This window comes from Bufo gargarizans, chromosome 5, assembly GCF_014858855.1.
Source record: "Bufo gargarizans isolate SCDJY-AF-19 chromosome 5, ASM1485885v1, whole genome shotgun sequence".
NCBI classification, from domain to species: Eukaryota; Metazoa; Chordata; class Amphibia; order Anura; family Bufonidae; genus Bufo; species Bufo gargarizans.
Genome location: NC_058084.1, coordinates 24,947,531 through 24,973,144, shown reverse-complemented (window position 1 = coordinate 24,973,144; position 25,614 = coordinate 24,947,531). Strand labels below are relative to the sequence as shown.

The 25,614-nt window shown below is 45.0% G+C and overlaps 1 protein-coding gene across 1 annotated transcript in view; it reads right to left on the bottom strand.

Annotated features, from left to right (window-relative positions):
- LOC122939286 (autotransporter adhesin BpaC-like) overlaps positions 1 to 25,614 on the bottom strand; it is a 76,836-nt gene that overhangs the window by 19,873 nt on the left and 31,349 nt on the right. The window contains exons 3-4 of the mRNA XM_044295359.1: positions 11,267 to 11,384; positions 9,648 to 9,721 (exon numbers count right to left, since the gene is read on the bottom strand). Coding sequence (XP_044151294.1) covers positions 9,648 to 9,721; positions 11,267 to 11,384 — 192 coding nt within the window. The remainder of the gene's footprint in view (positions 1 to 9,647; positions 9,722 to 11,266; positions 11,385 to 25,614) is intronic.

Here is a 25,614-nt window from a genome sequence, read left to right as displayed (position 1 = left end):
TCTAATCCTATCCTGTGTGATACTGTCTGCTGAGCTGTGTATCTAATCCTATCCTGTGTGATACTGTCTGCTGAGCTGTGTATCTAATCCTATCCTGTGTGATACTGTCTGCTGAGCTGTGTATCTAATCCTATCCTGTGTGATACTGTCTGCTGAGCTGTGTATCTAATCCTATCCTGTGTGATACTGTCTGCTGAGCTGTGTATCTAATCCTATCCTGTGTGATACTGTCTGCTGAGCTGTGTATCTAATCCTATCCTGTGTGATACTGTCTGCTGAGCTGTGTATCTAATCCTATCCTGTGTGATACTGTCTGCTGAGCTGTGTATCTAATCCTATCCTGTGTGATACTGTCTGCTGAGCTGTGTATCTAATCCTATCCTGTGTGATACTGTCTGCTGAGCTGTGTATCTAATCCTATCCTGTGTGATACTGTCTGCTGAGCTGTGTATCTAATCCTATCCTGTGTGATACTGTCTGCTGAGCTGTGTATCTAATCCTATCCTGTGTGATACTGTCTGCTGAGCTGTGTATCTAATCCTATCCTGTGTGATACTGTCTGCTGAGCTGTGTATCTAATCCTATCCTGTGTGATACTGTCTGCTGAGCTGTGTATCTAATCCTATCCTGTGTGATACTGTCTGCTGAGCTGTGTATCTAATCCTATCCTGTGTGATACTGTCTGCTGAGCTGTGTATCTAATCCTATCCTGTGTGATACTGTCTGCTGAGCTGTGTATCTAATCCTATCCTGTGTGATACTGTCTGCTGAGCTGTGTATCTAATCCTATCCTGTGTGATACTGTCTGCTGAGCTGTGTATCTAATCCTATCCTGTGTGATACTGTCTGCTGAGCTGTGTATCTAATCCTATCCTGTGTGATACTGTCTGCTGAGCTGTGTATCTAATCCTATCCTGTGTGATACTGTCTGCTGAGCTGTGTATCTAATCCTATCCTGTGTGATACTGTCTGCTGAGCTGTGTATCTAATCCTATCCTGTGTGATACTGTCTGCTGAGCTGTGTATCTAATCCTATCCTGTGTGATACTGTCTGCTGAGCTGTGTATCTAATCCTATCCTGTGTGATACTGTCTGCTGAGCTGTGTATCTAATCCTATCCTGTGTGATACTGTCTGCTGAGCTGTGTATCTAATCCTATCCTGTGTGATACTGTCTGCTGAGCTGTGTATCTAATCCTATCCTGTGTGATACTGTCTGCTGAGCTGTGTATCTAATCCTATCCTGTGTGATACTGTCTGCTGAGCTGTGTATCTAATCCTATCCTGTGTGATACTGTCTGCTGAGCTGTGTATCTAATCCTATCCTGTGTGATACTGTCTGCTGAGCTGTGTATCTAATCCTATCCTGTGTGATACTGTCTGCTGAGCTGTGTATCTAATCCTATCCTGTGTGATACTGTCTGCTGAGCTGTGTATCTAATCCTATCCTGTGTGATACTGTCTGCTGAGCTGTGTATCTAATCCTATCCTGTGTGATACTGTCTGCTGAGCTGTGTATCTAATCCTATCCTGTGTGATACTGTCTGCTGAGCTGTGTATCTAATCCTATCCTGTGTGATACTGTCTGCTGAGCTGTGTATCTAATCCTATCCTGTGTGATACTGTCTGCTGAGCTGTGTATCTAATCCTATCCTGTGTGATACTGTCTGCTGAGCTGTGTATCTAATCCTGTCCTGTGTGATACTGTCTGCTGAGATGTGTATCTAATCCTATCCTGTGTGATACTGTCTGCTGAGCTGTGTATCTAATCCTATCCTGTGTGATACTGTCTGTAGGGTGCTGTGAAACTCAATGTTAAAGGTGCAGTTGCTGTGAAGGTCAAAGTTAATCGGATGGGCTTCTGTGGAGGTCCCATTTTAAAGTGGCGGGGCACAGGGACCTCCACAGCGTCCGCCCCTTTAACAGTGACCTCCATAGAGCCGCCCTTTTAACAGTGACATTCACCGTGCCAACCCCTTTAACAGTGACCTCCACAGTGCCCGCCCCTTTAACAGTGACCTCCACAGTGCCCGCCCCTTTAACAGTGACCTCCAGAGCACCCTGCCCCTTTAATGCTAGGGCTACATGACGACATGTGTCGTGGGACATGATAGGCTATGGTGTTGCACTGCGACATGACAGTCGCAAAAAATCCATCCAAGGTGGATGTACGTAGCAGTGTGGTTGTGCCCTATGTGTCGTGCGACTTATTGTCAAGCTCACCTACAGCAGTGAAGAAAAATGGCTGAGTTGTTATGGAAACCTGGAAAAAAACTGTGTGTGTGGCAGTTGGAATTTGAAGAGAAAGACTTTCTGGCTTTTATTGGCTAATGTAGGTCTTTTTTAGGAATATCTCAGGAACGGTACGTCCTAGAGAGCCGAGACCCGGTCTAAAACCTTCCCGGACACCTGACGTACCTGTGTGCCAAATTTGGTGAAGATCGGTTCAGTTGTTTGGTCGCGCATAGAGAACAGACAGACACTCATTTTTTTATATATACTCTTATTTATGATCAGTTACTGTTCACATTTTTATTTTATATGTTGATGTTGTATCTTTATTATCATTTATTATAATTTTGTAGACCAAATTTCCTATAGATATTGTTTCATATTCCTTTCAGACCCCTTGATAAAGGTCGTCATCCGACCGAAACGTTGGGAGTATTCGGCAAGTTATATTGATATAATTTCCGGATGGATTTAAACGCAAAATGGTGTAATGTAAATCTGCACGTTATGTATTAAAGCATCACTTAAAAAGATTTTGGTGTGACATAGATTTCGCCATTAGTGCAACAGAGGAACAGGACAGGGACATTTTACAAAACCCACTTCAGCTGCTGTAGAACCTCCTAATACACACACCTCAGCTGCTGCAGAACCTCCTAATACACACCTCAGCTGCTGCAGAACCTCCTAATACACACACCTCAGCTGCTGCAGAACCTCCTAATACACACACCTCAGCTGCTGCAGAACCTCCTAATACACACACCTCCGCTGCTGCAGAACCTCCTAATACACACTTCAGCTGCTGCAGAACCTCCTAATACACACACCTCAGCTGCTGTAGAACCCCCAAATACACACTTCAGCTGCTGCAGAACCTCCTAATACACACCTCAGCTGCTGCAGAACCTCCTAATACACACACCTCAGCTGCTGCAGAACCTCCTAATACACACACCTCAGCTGCTGCAGAACCTCCTAATACACACACCTCAGCTGCTGCAGAACCTCCTAATACACACCTCAGCTGCTGCAGAACCTCCTAATACACACCTCAGCTGCTGCAGAACCTCCTAATACACACACCTCAGCTGCTGCAGAACCTCCTAATACACACCTCAGCTGCTGCAGAACCTCCTAATACACACACCTCAGCTGCTGCAGAACCTCCTAATACACACCTCAGCTGCTGCAGAACCTCCTAATACACACCTCAGCTGCTGCAGAACCTCCTAATACACACACCTCAGCTGCTGCAGAACCTCCTAATACACACACCTCAGCTGCTGCAGAACCTCCTAATACACACACCTCAGCTGCTGCAGAACCTCCTAATACACACACCTCAGCTGCTGCAGAACCTCCTAATACACACCTCAGCTGCTGCAGAACCTCCTAATACACACACCTCAGCTGCTGCAGAACCTCCTAATACACACACCTCAGCTGCTGCAGAACCTCCTAATACACACATCTCAGCTGCTGCAGAACCTCCTAATACACACCTCAGCTGCTGCAGAACCTCCTAATACACACCTCAGCTGCTGCAGAACCTCCTTATAAACACCTCAGCTGCTGCAGAACATCATAATACACACATCTCAGCTGCTGCAGAACCTCCTAATACACACCTCAGCTGCTGCAGAACCTCCTAATACACACACCTCAGCTGCTGCAGAACCTCCTTATAAACACCTCAGCTGCTGCAGAACATCATAATCTGATGCTAGAACATGAAAGGCTTTGGTCACATCTGTGTTCGAGCCTCATTCGCAGATCAGGTCATAAATGCCTGGCAGATGGAAGCCGTCAGATCTCATCATAGTCAGAGAGACCCGTCCTATGACGGCAGAACAGCGACTGTCACCAGCACAGAGATGTGAACAATGCCTAATACACACCTCAGCTGCTGCAGAACATTATGATAGTGAAAAGGGAACTACAAGTCTCATCACCAGATTATTATTGGAAATTAGGGAGCAACACAGGGAGAGGTAAAATGAAGAGGACTACAACTCCCAGCATGCCCAGGCTGTTATTATCGGATACAAGTGGATATTACACAGAGAGAGTATACGGCCGGGTTCACATCACTGTTTAGTTTTCCGTACGTCTGATCCGTCAGAAGAACAGAAAAAGAAAGAAAAAAATGTTTTTTTTTTAAAAAGTCCTGCATGCAAAGTGGAAAACTAAACGGTGATGTGAACAAAGCCTAAGAAGAGAGAACTACAACTCCCAGCATTCCAGAATATTATAGGGCATCATCAAGTTGCACTAGATGAAAATAACTATAACCCCCAGCATGGCCAGACTTAGGGTCCATTCGCACATCTGCAAAATGGGTCCGCAAATTGCGGAACAGGTGCGGACCCATTCATTCTCTATGGGGACGGAATGGATGCAGACAGCACACTATGTGCTCTCCCCATTTCCGGAGCGTGGTCCCGATCTTCTGATCCGCGGCTCCGGAAAAAAAATAGAACATGTCCTATTCTTGTCTGCAATTGCGGACAAGAATAGGCAGTTCTATGGGGGTTCCGCCCGGGTGTATTCTGGATCTGCAATACACTACGGACGTGTGAATGGACCCTTATTATGGGGCAGCAGTATATATTACAGAGAGGAGGTATAAGAGGAGAGAACTACAACTCCCAGCATTACTAGACTGTACTAGGGCATACATTTAAATTACATGGAGAGGGATATAATAGAACAGAACTACAACTCCCAGTTTTTATAGGACATTATATGGGCTATCCCAGGTCACCACTAACCTCTCCTCCAGGCACCACACAGAAGCTCCGCCCCCTCACTGCGACATCCCACAGGTCTTTCACCAGTCCTCTGCACTGGTCACATGATGATGAGTCTGATGACATCACCAAATGTCCTTCAGACTTCTGCTGCTCTGCTATTCCTTGGCTTCCTGCACTGGTCACATGGTTGATGACATCACCAAAGGTCCTTCTCACATTCTCAGGTAGCCATGCAAGTGTAATTAGTGGGCGGAGCCTATCCTCCACTGTGTGCTCCCTTTCCCCAGGGGCCCCATAGCAGCTGCGTGGTCTGCCTCTATTGGAGGCACGCCGCTGCCCTCACCTTCTACAATCTCACTGGTATTGACAGTTTTTTTAGGAATAATGCAGTGTTTAATGTGAAATTTTGAAACTAAAATGCCTATGAAACACGTTGATAGCGTTATGTGTCTGACACGAATATAAGAGTGCAGTGTTTGCGGTAAAATGTCTTTGAACTATGCGTTTAAGGCTACTTTCACGCTTGCGCCAGCAGGGTCCGGCAGGGGAAAACTGTGAAACGCTTCATTTTCGAGAATTGATTGTATTGGAAAACATGAAATATTTTCCATAGAGAACGCACTGAGCCATCCGGGAGATCCCGGGAATATCCCTTTAATACAGAATACATTTGGTGGATATATTTACAATATAGGAAAAGAAACAAAAATACAAACCACGCAATAATAAATAGATGATACACGTGTACAAGGCACGGGACCACGCTGTAAACTGCGCCCATAGACAACATCTCAGGGTTTTATTCTGTGTCAATTCATTTTATAATATACTTTGTATCTTAATGGCACTTCATTCATGTGCCAAATAAAGTTTTATATGTGACAGTCACCACTAGGGGGAGCTCAATGCGTACAGATGTATTAGTGACACCAACGGGAGCTGTATAGAAGGAGCTCCCCCTAGTGGTAGCCGCAGGCAGGTGTGCAGTCTTACATTGTACAGGTGGGGCCTTCACCTTTGCTGAACATTGGGGACTAAAATATTGAAAAATTATGTATGACAGCACTATCCCTGTGCACTGTATTGTTTATGTGTACAGTATGGCAACAGTATGTATGTGAACTGTATGGTTGCATTAGTTATGTGTAAGGTATGGCAGGATTATATATGCATGTTATATGGCGGCATAAATTATGTGTACATAATGGAAGTATAAGTACTGTGCACAGAATAGCAGTATTATATACAGTATGGTGGTAATATGTGTGCTTTATGGTGGTACTGCTTTTGTGTACAGCATTACCAAGGTACAATTTGGTAGTATTAGTAATGTGCCTTGTATTGTACCATTAATTATCTGTATGTACTATATGACACCATTAGTTATGTGTACAGTATGGTGGTAATATTTATATGTAGTATATGGCAGCACAAGTTGTGTACTGTACAGTATAAAAGCATAATGTAGGTGTACACTATGATGGCATTATGTGTATGGTGGCAAGATCTCAAATGTGCACTATATGGTGCCCTAAGTTATGTGTACAGTATAGCAGCATTCTGTAGGTGTACTGTATGACAGCATTAGTTATGTGTACAGTATGATGGTATTATCTGCGTAAATATGTATGAGCGTGCTCGACGAGTCCATATCGGTAACGAGGAGTCTGTATACATCCGTCATGTCGTGTGCGCAGTAATGACGCCTTCTCCGTCTTCTAATGGAGTCAGATGCTGCATCCTACCGTCATCTGGTTCGTTTCCCAGGTTAGTTTCAGCTCCTTTATTTGGAACCGTGGGTTTAAAAGAGAACAGATCTGTGCGAAAGGAGGGAATCCAGAGCGTTAGTGATCAGCCGAATATTCCGAATCCTCTCAGAGATCCTTACATACACCCTAACCGTGTCCATATGACCCCATGCACCCAGTGTCGGATAGGACATTCACCGCGCCAGTGTCCGTTCTCTGAAGGTGGAGCGTTAAGCCGTATAATAATGACCAGTATATTATAATCATTCAGTATTCTTCATATATGAGGAGTAAATAACTAAACCATCCCGCCATCGTGTGCCAGCCCGATACAGAGTGCGCGGGGGGCAAGGTCTGGGAATGAAAACCATGAGGGTGTGGATGAAACAGAGATGGCGGTAAGAATGAGCGCAGCACAGGTGGTATCATGTTAAACATCAAGATATGCCACTGTGCGGTATGACAGTATCAGTAATGTATACTGCATTGTGGTATTAGGCCTCTTTCACACTTGCGTTGTCCGGATCCGGCGTGTACTTCACTTGCCGGAATTACACGCCGGATCCGGAAAAACGCAAGTGTACTGAAAGCATTTGAAGACGGATCCGTCTTCAAAATGCTTTCAGTGTTACTATGGCACCCAGGACGCAATTAAAGTCCGGGTTGCCATAGTAGTAGTGGGGAGCGGGGGAGCGGTATACTTAGAGTCCGCGCGGCTTCCGGGGCGCTCCAGAATGACGTCAGAGCGCCCCATGCGCATGGATCACGTGCTATGCGATCACGTCATCCATGCGCGTGGGGCACCCTGACGTCACTCTGGAGCGCCCCGGGAGCCGCACGGACGGTAAGTATACTGCTCCCCACTACACTTTACCATGGCTGCCAAGACTTTAGCGTCCCGGCAACCATGGTAACTATTCAGAAAAAGCTAAACGTCGGATCCGGCAATGCGCCAAAACGACGTTTAGCTAAAGGCCGGATCCGGATCAATGCCTTTCAATGGGCATTAATTCCGGATCCGGCCTTGCGGCAAGTCTTCAGGATTTTTGGCCGGAGCAAAAAGCGCAGCATGCTGCGGTATTTTCTCCGGCCAAAAAACGTTCCGTTCCGGAACTGAAGACATCCTGATGCATCCTGAACGGATTTCTCTCCATTCAGAATGCATTAGGATAAAACTGATCAGGATTCTTCCGGCATAGAGCCCCGACGACGGAACTCTATGCCGGAAGACAAGAACGCAGGTGTGAAAGAGCCCTTAGATATGTTTATTGTATGGTGGTAGTAGTTATGTGCACTGTGCGGTGGTATTTATGTATACTGGATGGTAGTATTAGTTATCTGCACCATGTGTTGGTATTTGCTATGTGCAGTGCATTGTTTTATTAGTAAAGTTCACTGTGCAGTAGTATTATTTATACATACTGTATGGTAATACAAACCGGATTCCCAAAAAGTTGGGACACTAAACAAATTGTGAATAAAACCTGAATGCAATGATGTGGAGATGGCAAATGGCAATATTGTATTTGTAATAGAACGTAGATGACGGATCAAACGTTTAATCCGAGTAAATGTATCATTTTAAAGGAAAAATACGTTGATTCAAATTTCACAGTGTCAACAAATCCCCAAAAAGTTGGGACAAGTAGCAATAAGAGGCTGGAAAAAGTAAATTTGAGCATAACGAAGAGCTGGAAGACCAATTAACACTAATTAGGTCAATTGGCAACATGATTGGGTATAAAAAGAGCTTCTCAGAGCGGCCGTGTCTCTCAGAAGCCAAGATGGGTAGAGGATCACCAATTCCCACAATGTTGCGCAGAAAGATAGTGGAGCAATATCAGAAAGGTGTTACCCAGCGAAACATTGCAAAGACTTTGCACACAAACATGGGGGGAACATGCAAACTCCGTGCAGATGTTGTCCATGGTCGGATTCGAACCTAGGACTCCAGCGCTGCAGCGCTAACCGCTGAGCCACCATTGAGCTGCCATTGTCTCTCTCGTTCTCTCTTCTAAAGTGTGCAGTTGGTATCCAGCTACACTGTTGGGATGGCGCACTAATTCACTGATTTTGGTGCTTGCTCCATCTGTACAATGTGCCATTGGATATGTTCAGATGCCTTATAGAGGCACCCACTGTGACATGCTGAATAGCTGAGGCCGTAGGGACTAAGGGCTCATCCACACGGCCGTATTATGATGCAGCTTTGTACTAAGCCATAAGTGGTACATGGGGCCTGTACTGTATCTCCGTATTCTCCACTGCAGGTATAAACAGGCATTGCTTCTAGAGGAGTTTTTACCTGACAGTGCCTGTATGGCAGCAGACGGAGGTTGTGCTAATTCCCACACTTGATATAGACTTAAAGGGCTTCTCTGAGACACCAAAAAATATGTAAAAGGCAGAAAATGCTGTATAAAAAACCCCAAAAATTTGCTTGCCATTCGAGCCCCCCCACCACCACCGTTCCAGCGCGGCCTCTGCAGTGCTCCCTGCCAATGTGGCACTGGGGGACATGATGAGTGCAGCGGCAGAGGCAGAGATCGGTGGGAAGTCCCAGAGCAGCAACAATGTAACGGCAAGAGATCAAACAGTAAGGCTCTCCTGTTACTTTGTAGCACTCGCTGCTTTTCATACATTTTTGGAGATCTCAGTAAAGCAATTTTATTATTTAAAAAGATAAAAGTCATGGCTTACTCCTGGAGTGCACAAAACCCAAGCCTCAAACCCCAGAAGTGGAATTATCGTGGAAAATGCGTGGTGCGGGGAGAAGGCTAATATCCCGACATGGGACCCCTGAACATGGTGTCAGCTGCAATCAGCGCCCATCCTAAATTCCCATCTTAAATTTTAGCTTTATGGAGCAGAAGTCAGGACCGAGCCAACGTGAGAAATCAGACGGGAATTACCTTCTCCGAGATGGCATCGATTGTGGCGTCAGTGGATAAGGTGGTTGCGACGGTGACTGTAAACATCAAGGTTCCTGCGGAATTTATAGAAAAAAAACTTAATTAACCTCCAGTTGGAAAATGTTAAAAAAATAAGGGAATAGATCTTACTGGGTAACAACAACATTTTCATTTTCCCCGTCAATAACTGTGTTTCTGACTTGTGTCCAGCAGCTGTCAGACCCGGCCTGGCAGCCGCCTGTTTACTACTGTAATATATATATATATATCATATCATTGTATAATACCCTTGGGGGGAACAGGGGGGTCTAATAGAATCTTTTAGTCCTCCTCCCGGATGGGCCCCTTCTGAGTTCGTGCCCTGTAGCAGCCGCTTCCACTATAGCTGCGTCTCTGCCCACAATGGTCATCGAAATAACTCAAAACTGATATATTTAAATAAAAATGTACTGAAAATCAGACATTGCTTTCTGACACTGGGCAGCCATTTTGCTCCAGAATGCTTTGATAGTCTTGAGATTTCATTGTACCCTGTGCTATATGGAGCAAAGCAGCCCCAAAACATTCCCGAGCCTCCGCCATGTTTTACAATAGGTACAATGTCTTTGTATGCTTTATGTTTGCATCTGAACAAAGAGCTGATGTGATTTGCCAAAAAGCTGCAGTTTTGTCTTATCTGTCCAAATGTCATTCTCCCAGAAGCCTTGTGGCTTGTCAATATGCGTTTTGGCAAATTCCAGTCTTGCCTTTTTTTATCATTCGCTTTCAACAGTGGTTTCCTCCTTGGTCGTTTTCCATTAAGTCCACTTTGGCTAGGGCCTCATGCACACGACCATTCTGTTTTTTGCGATCCGCAAATACTGCGGCTCGGATGCGGGCCAAAACAACGGTCGTGTGCATGAGGCCTAAGACAGTGATGGATGGTGCGATCTGACACGGATGTATCTTAACCTTGGAGTTCACCGCTAATCTATTTGGAAGTTGTTCTGGACTCTTTGGTTACCAGTCATATTATCTGTCTCTTTAATTTGTCATCAATTTTCCTCTTGTGGCCACTTCCAGGGAGGTTGGCTACAGTCCTCTTCTGAATAATATGTGCAACTGAAGTAACAGGAACATCAAGCTGTTTGGAGACGGTCTCATAGCCTTTAACAGTTGTCTATAATTTTCTTTCTAATCTCCTGAGACAACTCTCTCCTTAATTTTCTTTGGTCCATGTTCAGTGTGGTACGCACCATGGTAGCAAACACAGTGACTACTTTTCACCCTTCAAATAGTCAGACTGAGTGATTACAAGTTTGAAGATACCTGTGATGCCAATTACAGGACACACCTTATTTTTTATGTCCCTATGGTCAAATTATTTTCAATCTTTTCTGGGGGTTCCATCGTTTTATTCCGGGCCGGTTTCATTAGTTTGTTTTAAAAACTATTTTGTTGAACCACGATTCAAAAGCAGTGTCTGATTATCATTACATGATTTTCAGTAAATGTACATCTATTATTGCTTTTTCTCTCTTTAACAGAAGGGCACCAACAATTATGTCCACGTACGTGGCTGGATGCTACTGGGCTGTGTAGGAAAAAATGCCACAATGATATCACCTGTTTGACATCACTTCCTGCTCTGAAGCCATTGGCTGAAGCTGAGCCGCACTGACTTCCTGTGAAGCTGGCCTCCTGCATGTATATATTGATGCTTATAAGGGCTCTCTGCTCCATTGTAGCAGGTTTCTCCTGAATTAGGACCAGAAAGTAGGAGAATTACCTGCAAGCAAGCAGACCGCTCTCCATCTTACCAGTATTATGGTGCAATGCTAATGTAATGACAAAGCCAAACTGACGGCCAGCAAACGCGGCGTACCAGACATACTTTGCGCAAGCCGTCACACTCTGAAGACCCTTGAGGGCCGGGGTACTCTTCACCCACCTCCAGCAGGAAGGTGGACTTTGGCAGAGCCCTTCCCAGGTGTCAAATAGCAGGATCGCTGGTGGCTGGGCACAACCCCAAAGTAAATACTGTGAGACTATGCAATGGTAAATAGGGAAACACGAGAATGGTCAGTAAACAAGAACCAGAAGACAACCAAAACCAGAGTCGAAACCACTCACCAGATAGCTTCAGCTCCAGAACCAGGGAAGCAACTGAATAATCAGCCGTGACTCGTGAGTGACGGAAAAGGCCAGGTTTAACCACCTCCGGACCGCCTAACGCAGATGTGCGGTCCGGAGGTGGCAGCCCTGCGCAGAGTCACGCATATATGCGTCATCTCGCGAGGAGCGGGATTTCCTGTGAACGCGCGCACACAGGCGCGCGCGCTCACAGGAACGGAAGGTAAGAGAGTGGATCTCCAGCCTGCCAGCGGCGATCGCTCGCTGGCAGGCTGGAGATCCGAATTTTTTAACCCCTAACAGGTATATTAGACGCTGTTTTGATAACAGCGTCTAATATACCTCCTACCTGGTCCTCTGGTGGTCCCTTTTGTTAGGATCGACCACCAGAGGACACAGGTAGGTCAGTAAAGTCGCACCAAACACTACACTACACTACACCCCCCCCGTCACTTATTAACCCTTTATGAACCCTTGATCACCCATGATCACCCCATACAAACTCCCTGATCACCCCCCTGTCATTGATCACCCCCCTGTCATTGATCACCCCCCTGTCAGGCTCCGTTCAGACGTCCGTATGATTTTTACGGATCCACGGATACATGGATCGGATCCGCAAAACACATGTGGACGTCTGAATGGAGCCTTACAGGGGGGTGATCAATGACAGGCGGGTGATCACCCATATACACTCCCTGATCACCCCCTGTCATTGATCACCCCCCTGTCATTGATCACCCCCCTGTAAGGCTCCATTCAGACATCCGTATGATTTTTACGGATCCATGGATACATGGATCGGATCCGCAAAACACATGCGGACGTCTGAATGGAGCCTTACAGGGGGGTGATCAATGACAGGCGGGTGATCACCCATATACACTCCCTGATCACCCCCTGTCATTGATCACCCACCTGTCATTGATCACCCCCCTGTAAGGCTCCATTCAGACGTCCGCATGATTTTTACGGATCCATGGATACATGGATCGGATCCGCAAAACACATGCGGACGTCTGAATGGAGCCTTACAGGGGGGTGATCAATGACAGGCGGGTGATCACCCATATACACTCCCTGATCACCCCCTGTCATTGATCACCCCCCTGTAAGGCTCCATTCAGACGTCCGCATGATTTTTACGGATCCATGGATACATGGATCAGATCCGCAAAACACATGCGGACGTCTGAATGGAGCCTTACAGGGGGGTGATCAATGACAGGCGGGTGATCACCCATATACACTCCCTGATCACCCCCCTGTCATTGATCACCCCCCTGTAAGGCTCCATTCAGACGTCCGCATGTGTTTTGCGGATCCGATCCATGTATCCATGGATCCGTAAAAATCATACGGACGTCTGAATGGAGCCTTACAGGGGGGGTGATCAGTGACAGGGGGGTGATCACCCTGATCACCCCCTGTCATTGATAACCCCCCTGTAAGGCTCCATTCAGACGTCCGCATGTGTTTTGCGGATCCGATCCATGTATCCATGTATCCGTAAAAATCATACGGACGTCTGAATGGAGCCTTACAGGGGGGGTGATCAGTGACAGGGGGGTGATCACCCTGATCACCCCCTGTCATTGATAACCCTCCTGTAAGGCTCCATTCAGACGTCCGCATGTGTTTTGCGGATCCGATCCATGTATCCATGGATCCGTAAAAATCATACGGACGTCTGAATGGAGCCTTACAGGGGGGGTGATCAGTGACAGGGGGGTGATCACCCTGATCACCCCCTGTCATTGATAACCCTCCTGTAAGGCTCCATTCAGACGTCCGCATGTGTTTTGCGGATCCGATCCATGTATCCATGGATCCGTAAAAATCATACGGACGTCTGAATGGAGCCTTACAGGGGGGGTGATCAGTGACAGGGGGGTGATCACCCTGATCACCCCCTGTCATTGATAACCCCCCTGTAAGGCTCCATTCAGATGTCCGCATGTGTTTTGCGGATCCGATCCATGGATCCATGGATCCGTAAAAATCATACGGACGTCTGAATGGAGCCTTACAGGGGGGGTGATCAGTGACAGGGGGGGTGATCACCCTGATCACCCCCTGTCATTGATAACCCCCCTGTAAGGCTCCATTCAGACGTCCGCATGTGTTTTGCGGATCCGATCCATGTATCCATGGATCCGTAAAAATCATACGGACGTCTGAATGGAGCCTTACAGGGGGGTGATCAGTGACAGGGGGGTGATCACCCTGATCACCCCCTGTCATTGATAACCCCCCTGTAAGGCTCCATTCAGACGTCCGCATGTGTTTTGCGGATCCGATCCATGTATCCGTAAAAATCATACGGACGTCTGAATGGAGCCTTACAGGGGGGTGATCAATGACAGGGGGGTGATCAGGGAGTCTATATGGGTGATCACCCCCCTGTCATTGATCACCCCGCTGTCATTGATCACCCCCCCTGTAAGGCTCCATTCAGACATTTTTTTGGCACAAGTTAGCGGAAATTTTTTGTTTGTTTTTGTTTTTGTTTTTTCTTACTAAGTCTCATATTCCACTAACTTGTGTCAAAAAATAAAATCTCACATGAACTCGCCGTACCCCTCACAGAATCCAAATGCGTAAACATTTTTAGACATTTATATTCCAGACTTCTTCTCACGCTTTAGGGCCCCTAAAAAGCCAGGGCAGTATAAATACCCCACATGTGACCCCATTTCGGAAAGAAGACACCCCAAGGTATTCCGTGAGGGGCATGGCGAGTCCATGAAAGATTGAAATTTTTGTCCTAAGTTAGCGGAAAGTGAGACTTTGTGAGAAAAAAACAAAAAAAATCAATATCCGCTAACTTATGCAAAAAAAAAAAATTTCTATGAACTCGCCAGGCCCCTCATTGAATACCTTGGGGTGTCTTCTTTCCAAAGTGGGGTCACATGTGGGGTATTTATACTGCCCTGGCTTTTTAGAGGCCCGAAAGTGTGAGAAGAGGTCTGGGATCAAAATGTCTAAAAATGCCCTCCTAAAAGAAATTTGGGCCCCTTTGCGCATCTAGGCTGCAAAAAAGTGTGACATATCTGGTATCGCCGTACTCAGGAGAAGTTGGGCAATGTGTTTTGGGGTGTCATTTTACATATACCCATGCTGGGTGAGAAAAATATCTTGGTCAAATGCCAACTTTGTATAAAAAAAATGGGAAAAGTTATCTTTTGCCAAGATATTTCTCTCACCCAGCATGGTTATATGTAAAATGACACCCCAAAACACATTGCCCAACTTCTCCTGAGTACGGCGATACCAGATGTGTGACACTTTTTTGCAGCCAAGGTGGGCAAAGGGGCCCATATTCCAAAGTGCACCTTTCGGATTTCGCAGGCCATTTTTTACACATTTTGATTGCAAGGTACTTCTTACACATATGGGCCCCTAAATTGCCAGGGCAGTATAACTACGCCACAAGTGACCCCATTTTGGAAAGAAGACACCCCAAGGTATTCCGTGAGAGGCACGGCGAGTTCCTAGAATTTTTTATTTTTTGTCACAAGTTAGCGGAAAATGATGATTTTTCATTTTTTTTTCTTTTTTCCTTACAAAGTCTCATATTCCACTAACTTGCGACAAAAAAAAAAAAATTCTAGGAACTCGCAGTGCCCCTCACGGAATACCTTTGGGTGTCTTCTTTCCAAAATGGGGTCACTTGTGGTGTAGTTATACTGCCCTGGCAATTTAGGGGCCCAAATGTGTAAGAAGTACTTTGCAATCAAAATCTGTAAAAAATGGCCTGCGAAATCCGAAAGGTGCACTTTGGAATATGTGCCCCTTTGCCCACCTTGGCTGCAAAAAAGTGTCACACATCTGGTATCGCCGTACTCAGGAAAAGTTGGGGAATGTGTTTTGGGGTGTCATTTTACATATACCCATGCTGGGTGAGAAAAATATCTTGGTCAAATGCCAACTTTGTATAAAAAAATTTGAAAAGTTGTCTTTTGCCAAGATATTTCTCTCACCCAGCATGGGTATATGTAAAATGACACCCCAAAACACATTCCCCAACTTCTCCTGAGTACGGCGATACCAGATGTGTGACACTTTTTTGCAGCCAAGGTGGGCAAAGGGGCACATATTCCAAAGTGCACCTTTCGGGTTTCACCGGTCATTTTTTACACATTTTTCGATTGCAAAGTTCTTCTCACACATTTGGGCCCCTAAATTGCCAGGGCAGTATAACTACCCCACAAGTGACCCCATTTTGGAAAGAAGACACCCCAAGGTATTCCGTGAGAGGCATGGCGAGTTCCTAGAATTTTTTATTTTTTGTCGCAAGTTAGTGGAATATGAGACTTTGTAAGAAAAAAATAAAAATAAAAAATCATCATCATTTTCCGCTAACTTGTGAAAAAAAATAAAACGTTCTATGAACTCACTATGCCCATCAGCGAATACCTTAGGGTGTCTACTTTCCGAAATGGGGTCATTTGTGGGGGTTTTCTACTGTTTGGGCATTGTAGAACCTCAGGAATCATGACAGGTGCTCAGAAAGTCAGAGCTGCTTCAAAAAGCGGAAATTCACATTTTTGTACCATAGTTTGTAAACGCTATAACTTTTATCCAAACCATTTTTTTTTTGCCCAAACATTTTTTTTTATCAAAGACATGTAGAACTATAAATTTAGCGAAAAATTGATATATGGATGTCGTTTTTTTTGCAAAATTTTACAGCTGAAAGTGAAAAATGTCATTTTTTTGCAAAAAAATCGTTACATTTCGATTAATAACAAAAAAAGTAAAAATGTCAGCAGCAATGAAATACCACCAAATGAAAGCTCTATTAGTGAGAAGAAAAGGAGGTAAAATTCATTTGGGTGGTAAGTTGCATGACTGAGCGATAAACGGTGAAAGGAGTGTAGTGCCGAAGTGTAAAAAGTGCTCTAGTCATGAAGGGGGTTTCAGCTAGTGGGGCTGAAGTGGTTAAATGTCCCTACACAGGTCACCTGACACCGCTGAGGTCACACCCAATCTCCAGCCTGAGCCCAGAGAAGCACAGGCTGAGAGTGTGCAGAGCAAGGAACCTTCCACCACATTTCCAAGTCAGGAGACATGACAACAGAGGTTCCCAGCATCAGCGCTGGTAATGACGGCGTCCTGTTTCCCAGCAGAACCATGATCCGGGGTGGATCTTACAGAGAAACACGCATGCGCATAAAACACAAACCTTTACTAGCTCTGCGCTCCGGGGGCGACCCCCCGCATCTCGTGGTCAGCGAATGGTGAGGGATGTCCCGCAAGAGGGCTGGAAACTAGTGATGAGCGGGAGGTGCCATATTTGTCGAAATCGAATATTCGTCATTATTCTAGTTATCGCGATTAATATGCGATTTAAATACTCTCGTATTGCGATTCTAACTTAAGGTAACTTTCCTATTGGTTTGAAATCTAGAATTAGCGAAGATGACGAATATGACGAATGTATTCGTCATATTCCTCAAAACGAAGATAACGAAGTATTCTCCATCTTCGTTTTAGCTCCATATTCATCCACTTCACTAATTCTAGCAATCAAATAGGAAAGTTGACTATAGAGACAGCTAAGTTTAATTCGCTATGCGATTATACAGGTCCTTCTAAAAAAAATAGCATATTGTGATAAAGTTCATTATTTTCTGTAATGTATAGTGTTGATCACGAATATTCGAATTTCGAATTTTTATCGCGAATATAGGTAATTCGAAAATTCGCGAATATTTCGAATATAGTTATATATTCGCAATTTCGAATATTCGAATTTTTTCAGTTTTTTTTTTTCTTTTTTCCGATTTTTTTTTTTTCTTTCCGATAATTTTTTTTTTTTAAATCAGTACACATGATCCCTTCCTGCTTCTAGCTTGTGGGCCAAAAAGAAGGCTGCAATATACTTGACTTTAGGAGTAGTGGTGAGCGGCAGGGGTCATATTCGAAAATGCACGATTTTTTTTTCTTTAAAAAATTGGCAAGGTAATAATTGTGTAATATGCTAATTTTCGTAATTCGAATTTTCGGATTCGAATTTTTATTGCGAATTTTTCAACTTTAAGACAAACAAGATTATAGCACTATATTAGCTAAATTGTTCTATATTCGTTTTTTCGAATATTCGCTATATTGCTATATATTCTTGTTTTAGAATATTACAAATATTCGAAAAAACGAAGTTATAGCAATATAGCGAATATTCGAAAAAAAACGAATATAGAGCAATTTAGCTAATATAGTGCTATAATCTTCTTTGTCTAATAGTTGTTGAAAAATTCGCAATAAAAATTCGAATCCGAAAATTCGAATTACGAAAATTCGCATATTACACAATCATTTCCTTGCCGATTTTTTTCTTGAAAAAAAATCGCGAATTTTCGAATTTTCGAATATTCGACGAATATTCTAAAAAAAATTCGCGAAATATCGCGAATTCGAATATGACCCCTGCCGCTCATCACTAGTAATGTACTGATAAACATTAGACTTTCATATATTTTAGATTCATTACACACAACTGAAGTAGTTCAAGCCTTTTATTGTTTTAATATTGATGATTTTGGCATACAGCTCATGAAAACCCCAAATTCCTATCTAAAAAAATTAGCATATCATGAAAAGGTTCTCTAAACGAGCTATTAACCTAATCATCTGAATCAACTAATTAACTCTAAACACCTGCAAAAGATTCCTGAGGCTTTTAAAAACTCCCAGCCTGGTTCATTACTCCAAACCGCAATCATGGGTAAGACTGCCGACCTGACTGCTGTCCAGAAGGCCATCATTGACACCCTCAAGCAAGAGGGTAAGACACAGAAAGACATGTCTGAAGGAATAGGCTGTTCCCAGAGCGCTGTATCAAGGCACCTCAGTGGGAAGTCTGTGGGAAGGAAAAAGTGTGGCAGAAAACGCTGCACAACGAGAAGAGGTGACCGGACCCTGAGGAAGATTGTGGAGAAGGACTGATTCCAGACCTTGGGGGACCTGCGGAAGCAGTGGACTGAGTCTGGAGTAGAAACATCCAGAGCCCCCGTGTACAGGCGTGTGCAGGAAATGGGCTACAGGTGCCGCATTCCCCAGAAACAGCGGCAGAAGCGCCTGACCTGGGCTACAGAGAAGCAGCACTGGACTGTTGCATGTCATTCGGAAATCAAGGTGCCAGAGTCTGGAGGAAGACTGGGGAGAGGGAAATGCCAAAATGCCTGAAGTCCAGTGTCAAGTCCCCACAGTCAGTGATGGTCTGGGGGCCATGTCAGCTGCTGGTGTTGGTCCACTGTGTTTTATCAAGGGCAGGGTCAATGCAGCCGCTATCAGGAGATTTTGGAGCACTTCATGCTTCCATCTGCTGAAAAGCTTTATGGAGATGAAGATGTCATTTTTCAGCACGACCTGGCACCTGCTCACAGCGCCAACACCACTGGTAAATGGTTTACTGACCATGGTATTACTGGGCTCAATTGGCCTGCCAACTCTCCTGACCTGAACCCCATAGAGAATCTGTGGGATATTGGGAAGAGAAAGTTGAGAGACGCAAGACCCAACACTCTGGATGAGCTTAAGGCCGCTATCGAAGCATCCTGGGCCTCCATAACACCTCAGCAGTGCCACAGGCTGATTGCCTCCATGCCACGCCGCATTGAAGCCTCCTGGGCCTCCATAACACCTCAGCAGTGCCACAGGCTGATTGCCTCCATGCCACGCCGCATTGAAGCCTCCTGGGCCTCCATAACACCTCAGCAGTGCCACAGGCTGATTGCCTCCATGCCACGCCGCATTGAAGCATCCTGGGCCTCCATAACACCTCAGCAGTGCCACAGGCTGATTGCCTCCATGCCACGCCGCATTGAAGCATCCTGGGCCTCCATAACACCTCAGCAGTGCCACAGGCTGATTGCCTCCATGCCACGCCGCAGTGAAGCCTCCTGGGCCTCCATAACACCTCAGCAGTGCCACAGGCTGATTGCCTCCATGCCACGCCGCATTGAAGCCTCCTGGGCCTCCATAACACCTGAGCAGTGCCACAGGCTGATTGCCTCCATGCCACGCCGCATTGAAGCCTCCTGGGCCTCCCTAACACCTCAGCAGTGCCACAGGCTGATTGCCTCCATGCCACGCCGCAGTGAAGCCTCCTGGGCCTCCATAACACCTCAGCAGTGCCACAGGCTGATTGCCTCCATGCCACGCCGCATTGAAGCCTCCTGGGCCTCCATAACACCTCAGCAGTGCCACAGGCTGATTGCCTCCATGCCACGCCGCAGTGAAGCCTCCTGGGCCTCCATAACACCTCAGCAGTGCCACAGGCTGATGGCCTCCATGCCACGGCGCATTGAAGCAGTCATTTCTGCAAAAGGATTCCCGACCAAGTATTGAGTGCAGAACTGAACATAATTATTTGAAGGTTGACTTTTTTTGCATTAAAAACACTTTTCTTTTATTGGTCGGATGAAATATGCTAATTTTTTGAGATAGGAATTTTGGGTTTTCATGAGCTGTGGCCAAAATCATCAATATTAAAACAATAAAAGGCTTGAACTACTTCAGTTGTGTGTAATGAATCTAAAATATATGAAAGTCTAATGTTTATCAGTACATTACAGAAAATAATCAACTTTATCACAATATGCTAATTTTTTTAGAAGGACCTGTATGTATATATATATATTTTTTTTAATAAATAGAATAATTATAATACTTGATAACTATTATAATTATTTTATTTATAAAAAAAAAAAGCTAAGTAATATAATCGCATAACGAATCAAACACAGCTGTCTCTATAGTCAACTTTCCCATTTGATTGCTAGAATTAGCGAAGTTGACGAATATGGAGCTAAAACGAAGATGGAGAATATTTTGTTAACTTCGTTTTGAGGAATATGAGGAATACATTCGACATCTTCGCTAATTCTACCAAGCCAACCATAGTAAACCAGGTCCAAGTTGAAATTGCAACGCGATGACTTCAAGTTATATTAATTGCATTGCAATTTCAACTTAATTCTCAAATCCGACAGTACATTCTAGTATATGGAGACGTTCCCATGGTGATGGGGACGCTCCATGAGCACGGAAGTCGGCAGAAGCGGCAACGGGCACTGACTGGAGCAGCCAGGAATCCTAAGGGCAGGTAAGAACTACTTTTGGGAAGTGGGAAAGAAAAAAATATAACAATAAAAAAAACTAATATTCAAAATAGCGAATTTATAGCGCTATATTCGAAATATTCGCGAATTAGCGAAGTGCCGATATTCGATAAAAAAATTTGCTATTCGAATATTAGCGCTCAACACTACTGAAAACCTCCTGGGAAAATGAGAGACACGTTTTTTTTCGTGTGGTGACATGCTTCAGACGAGACTGCGTCTGTCTCCCTGGCTGCCTGACATACGGGCAGAGTGTATTCAGGGGCCGGGCAGACCAGGGAGGTGAAACTTCAACTAATCGCTAAAGAGCAGGAGGTGATGAGGGTTTGCTTGGCTTTTCACTTTAAAGAAGAGATAGATATCACTAAGACACGCAGTGGTTTCCTGATAAGTGCGATCGTTACTCATTCCCTGCACGGTGCGTGTCCTCCCGATATGCAAGGAAGTCCGGCACAGCCCCATTCACTTCAATAGACAAATAACCCCTTGAAAGAACAAAGCTTATGTTCCATGCTAAAGGTCCTTCCATTCCAGCTGTACGGGTCTGGTCCTGGAAATTTCTGTCCCCTTTTGACCAGAAATGAGGACGTCATGTCCATCTCTGGAATGGAGGGACTTTAACTAAATGAGTGAATACGGTTTTCCACAGGAGCGCCAAACAGCTGATGGGGTCCTGGGTTTTGGAGCTACTGATGATCTATCCAGAGGTCATCAGCAAAAAATAAAATAAAATCCCTCTTCTCTTGTTAAGCTCTTCTCTTTCTTTCATGAGCGTGACAACCGCTTTAGGGCTGTTTCACACGAGCGTGTCCAGTGTAGAAATCACACTCCGAGTGTGAGCATGATCCTTCTCGTCTTGCGGTAGCGCATGGCATTAAGGCCATTGCCCGGCCGTGCCCGTACTGTGGCCTGCAAACAGCGGGTCCGGCCGTGTGCAGCCCGCATCACGGATGCGGACCCATTCACTTGATAAACCCATTCATTTCATTTTATTGCATATTTTGTGGAAATGGAAACCACGTGATTGTTTTCTGTGGCAATTTTGTACACCCTGAAGCACCAAATAATAAACAAGAAATATTCCGTACAGGAGGCCACCGTCTGTATCTACAAAATGTGTGTCCAAGCTCATGCCAGTCACGAATTGAATGTAAGGCCTCTTTCACACGGGCGTCATGTTTTTTGCCCGGATAAGAGCCGGGTGCGTTGCGGGAAAATGCGCAATTTTTCCGCGCGAGTGCAAAACATTGTCATGCGTTTTGCACTCGCGTGAGAAAAATCGCGCATGTTTGGTACCTAAACCCGAACTTCTTCACAGAAGTTCGGGCTTGGGATTGATGTTCTGAAGATTGTATTATTTTCCCTTATAACATGGTTATAAGGGAAAATAATAGCATTCTGACTACAGAATGCATAGTATAATAGTGCTGGAAGGGTTAAAAAAATAAAAAAGTTAACTCACCTTATCCTCTTGTTCGCGTAGTTCGTTCCCGGTCTGTTCTTTGCTAGCTGTGGGCTTGGGCTGAATGACCTGTGGTGACGTCAGATCACATGCTCCATCACATGCTCCATCACCATGGTGATGGAGCATGTGATCTGACATCACCACAGGTACTTTAGCCCAAGCCCACAGCTAGCAAAGAACAGACCGGGAACGAACTACGCGAACAAGAGGATAAGGTGAGTTAACTTTTTTATTTTTTTAACCCTTCCAGCCCTATTATACTATGTATTCTGTAGTCAGAATGCTATTATTTTCCCTTATAACCATGTTATAAGGGAAAATAATACAGTGAATAGACTGACCTAGAACCCATGCGTGAAAATCGCACCGCATCCGCACTTGCTTGCGGATGCTTGCGATTTTCACGCAACCCCATTCACTTCTATGGGGCCTGCGTTGCGTGGATTATCGCACCGCAACGCACAAAGAGGAGCATGCTGCGATTTTCACGCAACGCATAAGTGATGCGTGAAAATCACCGCTCATGTGAACAGCCCCATAGAAATGAATGGGTCAGGATTCAGTGCAGGTGCAATGCGTTCAACTCACGCATCGCACCCGCGCGGAATACTCGCTCGTGTGAAAGAGGCCTAACAGTGCAGTGAAGTCCAACGTACTCAATACAAAGCCGCATTCACACGTCAGTGTTTGGTCAGTGATTTCCATCAGTGATTTTGAGCCAAAACCAGGATTGGATCCTCCAAAGACATAAGGTATAAGGGCTCATGCTGCGGACAGCAAATTGCTGTCCGCAATGCACGGGCACCGGCCGTAGGGGCAGCCGCATGCGGATAGCGGACCTGTTCACTTGAATGGGGTCCGCAATCCACATCCGATGGTCCGTACCGCCCAAAAATAGTGCATGTGCAAATTTTTTGTGGTACGGAGGCACATACAGTAAACCCACGGAAGCTTCCGAACCGTGCCTCCGTTCGGCATCTCCCGGATTATGGACCCAATCAAGTGAATGGGTCCGCGATCCGTGATGCGGTATGCACATGGCCGGTGCCCGTGTATTATAATACGGCCACGGCTGGGAAACGGCCGTGTGTATAAGCCCTTAGGGAAAGATCTGCACCTGTTCTGTGTTTCGAGCCACACCTGGTTTTGGCTCAAAATACCTGATGAAAATCACTGACCGAACACTGATGTGTGAACGAGGCATAAGTTGTCCCAATGTCTAGAGAAGTCTATCCCCCAAAGAGTGGTCCTACAGTCAAAGGACCAGGTTTTCTTTATCCAAACTTGATGAAGGCAACTAAGAATGAGGGCTTGTTCACATGACCGTGTGCTGCCCGTGCCCATGCCGTGGACCGGTCTGCAATGCACAGGCACCGACCGTGGGGCCAGCCGCAAGCGCATCGCAGACCCATTTACTCGAATGGGTCCGCGATCCATCCATTCCGTATCTTTTTGCGGTGCGGAAGCACGGAACTAAACACCAAAGAAGCACTCCGTAGTGCTTCCCTGGGGTTCTGTTCCGCACCGTTCCGCATCTCCGGATTTGCGGACCCTTTCAATGGGTCCACACGGAATGCACAGGAAGGGTGCCCGTGTATTCCGGATCCGCATATGCGAATGTGAATGAGCCCTGAAACTGATGCCACCAATAAACCGGTAATATTTACAATCCTTACTTATCAGGTTGACCTGTGACTTACCGCCTGTTGGGTGTAGCAGAGGCGTTGTAGTGTTGGTGACAGGCCTGGTGGCTGTATCTGCTGATGGAGCTCCTGAGGCCGGGGTCCATGTTGTACTCGGCAGTATAGTAGGAACAGTTCTAGGTCTTCCGTTTGTTGAAGAAGTTGTAGTAATATTTGGGAACACAGTTGTATTTATGGTAGGGTTTATGGGAGTAGTAGTATCTATTACTCCAGTTGTGTCTATGGTAAGGCTGATATGAGAAGTAGAATATTTTACCCCTGTTGTAACTATGGTAGGGCTGATGTGAGAAGTAGTATCTCTTACCTTAGTTGTATTTATGGGAGGGCCTCTGTGAGTAGTAGGATCAATTTCCCCAGTTGTATTTATGGTAGAGCTAATGTGAGTTGTAGTATTTGTTACCTCAGTTCTATCTATGGTAGGACTCAAGTGAGTAGTAATATTCATTACCCCAGTTGTATTTATGGTAGGGCTGATGTCAGTAGTAGTAGTAGTAGTAGTAGTATCTTTTACACCAGTAGTATTTATGGTATGGCTGATGTGAGTACTAGTATCTTTTAGCATAGTTGTATCTATGGTAGGACTGATGTAAGAAGTAGTATTGTTTACCCCAGTTGTGTTTATGGTAGGGCGGATGTCAGTCGTTGTATCTTTTACCCCAGTTGTGTCTTTGGTAGTACTAGTTTGAGTAGTAGTATTTATTACCCCAGTTGTATCTTTGGTAGGGCTGATGTAAGTAGTATCTTTTTCCCCAGTTGTATTTATGGCGGGGCTAATATGAGTTGTAGTATTTGTTACCTCAGTTTTATCTATGGTAGGACTCAAGTGAGTAGTAGTATTCATTACCCCAGTTGTATTTATGGTAGGGCTGATGTCAGTAATAGTAGTATCTTTTACACCAGTAGAATTTATGGTATGGCTGATGTGAGTACTAGTATCTTTTAGCATACTTGTATCTATGGTAGGACTGATGTAAGAAGTAGAATCTTTTACCCCAGTTGTGTTTATGGTAAGGCTGACGTCAGTCGTTGTATCTATTACCCCAGTTGTGTCTTTGGTAGGACTAGTTTGAGAAGTAGTATTTATTGCCCCAGTTGTATCTTTGGTAGGGCTGATGTAAGTAGTATCTTTTACCCCAGTTGTATTTATGGTTGGGCTAATGTGAGTTGTAGTATTTGTTACCTCAGTTTTATCTATGGTAGGAATCAAGTGAGTAGTAGTATTCATTACCTCAGTTGTATTTATGGTAGGGCTGATGTCAGTAGTAGTAGTAGTAGTATCTTTTACACCAGTAGTATTTATGGTATGGCTGATGTGAGTATTAGTATCTTTTTGCATAGTTGTATCTATGGTAGGACTGATGTAAGAAGTAATATCTTTTACCCCAGTTGTGTTTATGGTAGGGCGGATGTCAGTCGTTGTATCTTTTACCCCAGTTGTGTCTTTGGTAGGACTGATGTAAGTAGTATCTTTTTCCCCAGTTGTATTTATGGCGGGGCTAATGTGAGTTGTAGTATTTGTTACCTCAGTTTTATCTATGGTAGGACTCAAGTAAGTAGTA